Source organism: Nanorana parkeri, unplaced genomic scaffold, assembly GCF_000935625.1.
Source record: "Nanorana parkeri isolate BGI_ZX_2015 unplaced genomic scaffold, ASM93562v1 scaffold1765, whole genome shotgun sequence".
NCBI classification, from domain to species: Eukaryota; Metazoa; Chordata; class Amphibia; order Anura; family Dicroglossidae; genus Nanorana; species Nanorana parkeri.
In genome coordinates, this window is record NW_017308033.1 from 197,028 (window position 1) to 201,710 (window position 4,683).

General features: G+C 47.9%; 1 protein-coding gene across 1 annotated transcript in view; it reads right to left on the bottom strand.

Moving 5' to 3' along the window:
- DNAI1 (dynein axonemal intermediate chain 1) overlaps positions 1–4,683 on the bottom strand; it is a 140,556-nt gene that overhangs the window by 89,530 nt on the left and 46,343 nt on the right. The window contains exon 16 of the mRNA XM_018571473.1: positions 1,310–1,399. Coding sequence (XP_018426975.1) covers positions 1,310–1,399 — 90 coding nt within the window. The remainder of the gene's footprint in view (positions 1–1,309; positions 1,400–4,683) is intronic.

Below are 4,683 nucleotides of genomic sequence, written 5' to 3' on the forward strand. Positions count from 1 at the left end.
AATGTCTTGGTGTGCTGATGCCTTAAGAGTTCCCATCACTGGAACTAAGGGGCCAAGCCCAACCCCTGGAAAACACCGCCCCCCCATAATCCCCCCTCCACCAAACTTTGCACTTGGCACAATGCAGTCTGGCAAGTACCGTTCCACTGGCAACCGCCAAACCCAGACACGCCCATCGGATTGCCAGGCAGAGAAGCGTGATTGGTCACTCCAGAGAACACGTCTCCTCTTCTCTAGAGTCCAGTGGCGGCGTGCGTTACACCACGGCATCCCACGCTTTGCATTGCACTCTGTGATGTGCGGCTTGGATGCAGCTGCTCGGCCATGGAAACCCATTCCATGAAGCTCTCCATGCACAGTTGTTGTGCCAATCTGAAGGCCGCATGGAGTTTGGAGGTCTGTAGCTATTGGCTCTGCAGGCAGTTAGAGTTAGTTGAAAATGTGGAATAGACTCCCCCAGGAGGTAGTTCTAGCTAGCTCAGTTACCTCTGTGATGTATTCCTAAATGCGCAGAATATTACTGGATATTGAGTTCTTATAGGTATATTAGGCATCAGAGATTGTTGATCCAGGGAATATCCCATTGCCTTATGGGATCAGGAAGGATTTTTTTTCCCATGTTGGAGCAAATTGAACCATGCTTTATAGGGGTTTTTTTGCCTTCCTCTGGATCAACAGGGGGTAGCTGTGGGCATAGCGTTCTGTTTAGGCTTTTCTTCTCTTTTTGTTTAGTTTTTTTTTCTCCGTATCTGTATAGGTTGAACTCAATGGACTTGTGTCTTTTTTCAACCTGACTAACTATGTAACAGTTGGTTCCACTTTGTTATAATCCCAGTAACAGGTGACCGCGGAATATTTAGTAGCCAGGAAATTTCACGGAACACCTGAATCCAATGATTTGGAGGGGGAGGGGCCCAATACTTTTGGAAATATAGTGTATTTTTTAAATGCAACCTAAACGTGACCTGGTATCAGCTTGGTGCTGCCCCTGTACAGCAGAGCTTAGTCTGGGAGATGGAGAAGCAGCACGAGATGCCAATAGCATTGATCTGCTTGTTTGAAGTATCTTTGTGTCTTTATGTCGGTTTTCTTTCTTCCAGCCCTGAGATATTCACTATTAATACATCAAACTGGACTTGGGGGTTTCTTGGAAACTTTTCACCACTTCTAATCCTCACCATTAAAATTCCTTTTTCTGATCTCAGGCCTGAAGAAGCCACTAATATAGACCGTAATGTGTTTGATATAATAATGAGCAGGTCCACATGTGTGTTTTACATTGTAATGCATCATTGTATTCATTATGTACCTTTAATAATGTCCAGGACACGACTCGGCCATCAGAAGAAACAGAGAAGAAATTCAGGTTCTTGTCTAGATCATCTTTCTGCCACTTCACCTGAAAAGGAAAATTGGGAGTGAAACACGTATAGTGTGGAGGAGCACGGAGGAAGGTCAGGGGTGAGACACGTATAGGAAGGTCAGGAGTGAGACACGTATAGTGTGAAGGAGCACGGAGGAAGGTCAGGGGTGAGACACGTATAGTGTGAGGAGTACGGAGGAAGGTCAGGAGTGAGACACGTATAGTGTGAGGAGTACGGAGGAAGGTCAGGGGTGAGACACGTATAGTGCGGAGGAGCACGGAGGAAGGTCAGGGGTGAGACACGTATAGTGCGGAGGAGCACGGAGGAAGGTCAAGGGTGAGACACATATAGTGCGGAGGAGCACGGAGGAAGGTCAGGGGTGAGACACATATAGTGTGAGGAGCACGGAGGAAGGTCAGGGGTGAGACATGTATAGTGTGGAGGAGTGCAGAGGAGTAAGTGTACAGTTTGGTGTGTTGCAGCTTATCTTGCTGCATGCTTAATGATATAAAATCAGGGATGGTGGGAGCCCCTCATAATGGGCACAGCGGGTGTACAGACCCAGGAACTCAGCACAGGGATGGTGGGAGCCCCTCATAATGGGCACAGCAGGTGTACAGACCCCGGAACTCAGCACAGGGATGGTGTGAGCTCCTCATAATGGGCACAGCGGGTGTACAGACCCAGGAACTCAGCACAGGGATGGTGGGAGCCCCTCATAATGGGCACAGCTGGTGTACAGACCCCAGAACTCAGCACAGGGATGGTGGGAGCCCCTCATAATGGGCACAGCAGGTGTACAGACCTGGGTACTCAGCACAGGGATGGTGGGAGCCCCTCATAATGGGCACAGCGGGTGTACAGACCCGGGTATAACCCACATTCACAAAGACTGATCCTTTAATTTGATTGGCTTGAACAGTCCAGCCCCGGGACATTTGCTATCCTTAGACAAGCAAGAATATGTCCTCTGCAGCCACATCCAGACCCAACAATTGCCCTCGCAGCACTGCTCCTGTGTTCTACTTATTAAAGTGTATATCTCCACCTCGGCGGTTAATATTTATCTGATTAAAGACAAGTGAGAAAATCAATAACAATTCATCTCCCAACAAGTGGCACAATGAACTAAGCTAAGCTGCCCAAACAGGAGCAGAGGAGGGAGCGGAATACCGATGAGGGGATCACCGAGCTCCACCAGCATCTGCATTACATTCCTCCGTCATTCATCAGGAAATATCTCTCCACCTACACAGAGGTTCCGTGTTCTCAGATCTGATGAGAGGTGCTAAAGATCTCATTATCAGACTTCCCCCCATCTCAGATTGTGAGACGGTGACGGGGAAGATGGTGGATGGGAGATCCGTCTTTTCGGACATCCTGTTATCTATTTACAACGGAAGAAACAGTTCTTGGACTCTGTGACATTGTTGGTCAGCTGTACTTCGCATGGACCACAATATGTGCATTATGAGAACTGCTACACGGCACAGGACACTCAATTTATGGGGGCCATAGAGCACAAATGTGGGAGCATTGGTGATGCCGTCATCTTTAAGTTTGTTATGTAACATGTCTCCAGTATGTAAGCATGCTTGTAGCAATTCTGTAGTCTCTGACCATGTTCTGTAGTAAGCCCATAGTCCCTGACCATATCCTGTAGTAAGCCCATAGTCTCTGACCATGTCCTGTAGTAAGCCCATAGTCTCTGACCATATCCTGTAGTAAGCTCATAGTCTCTGACCATATCCTGTAGTAAGCCCATAGTCTCTAACCGTGTCCTGTAGTAAGCCCATAATCTACAACCATATCCTGTAGTAAGCCCATAATCTACAACCATATCCTGTAGTAAGCCCATAGTCTCTGACCATGTCCTGCAGTAAGCCCATAGTCTCTGACCATATCCTGTAGTATGCTCATAGTCTCTGACCATACCCTATAGTAAGCCCATAGTCTATGACCAACCTGTAGTAAGCCCATAGTCTCTGACCATATGCTGTAGTAAATCCACAACTTCTGACCATGTCATGTAGTAAGCCCACAGTCGCGAATTATCTCCTATAGTAAGACCACAATCTCTGACCACCTTCTGTAGAATGTCCACAGTCCGCAGCCATCTCCTGTATCAAGTCCATGGTCTTTAACCATCTCCTGTAGTAAGTCCACAGTCTCTGACCATCTACCGTACTAAGTCCTAAATCTCTGACAGTCTTCTTCAGCAATACATAAGCCGCATATAATGCAAGTCTCTTTGGTGATGTCATTGGCCACATTTGAGGTTCCCTATAGTAGATGGACTACCGCTGCCATACAGTCTCTCCAGGTTTATGAAGAATAGTGCGACAAACATCGCCCCTCCGGTGAGCGTAGAATAGTACATACAAATTCTTTCCATTAGCTTGGAGTTTTGGATGGATCTCATTATTATTATTATACAGGATTTATATAGCGCCCACAGTTTGTGCAGCGCTTTTCTCATTAGGCACTGTGGCCCCTGTGCTGACGAGCAGCACTCACAGACCAGGCGGAGATAATACAGACAGTGCACGACATGTTACATTGGCCAGAAGCAGGAAGACGATCAGAAATTCCGAGTACATTAAACTGTGCGATAGATTTTCCATTTCCTAATGAATATTAATCATTTCTAACAAAAAGGCTATTAATCTGCTCTCCTTCTCCCAACATCCCTCCGCTAACAGAACGCAGCCCGCTGCCCGCGCCATGCCGCCGAGGAAACAAAGACCCAATTCCAAACATGCTAATAAGTCTCATATTTAAGGACATGAAGTGCAGCATTGACTTCTTTAAAAAGGAAGTATTCAGATATCATCATGTGCATCCCGAACCCAAAAATCAAGGCAACGGTGTCGTATTTAGAGCTGAACTTTAAAGGAGAACTATGGGGTCAGGGCTTTCCCCCATAGTTCTCTTTAGGGTAACGGGAGGACACAAACTAGCGTCCTCCCGTCACCCTAAGCTCAGTATACCGCGAGCTACAGCTTATTATATACTGAGACGCCGCAGGTGAAGCGGATCCCAACAATTATGTCTGGATCCGCCCAGCTGCGTGAGTGACAGCTGGCTCTGCCTATCTAGAGGCAGAGCCAGCTGTACCCGCCCCCTCCCCCGTCCGTTCCGCCAGTCAGCGCTGGAGGATCGGAGCGGGGAGGGGGGAATCCAGCCCCTCCCCTGCCACGGCTCTCTGCCGTGACAGGATGGAGAGGTGAGCGAACGCCGGTATGTGTTCTCTCACTTCCCGATCTACCGAGCCGACCTGTGACAGTCTCATTGTCACAGGTCGGCTAGAACTATGAGG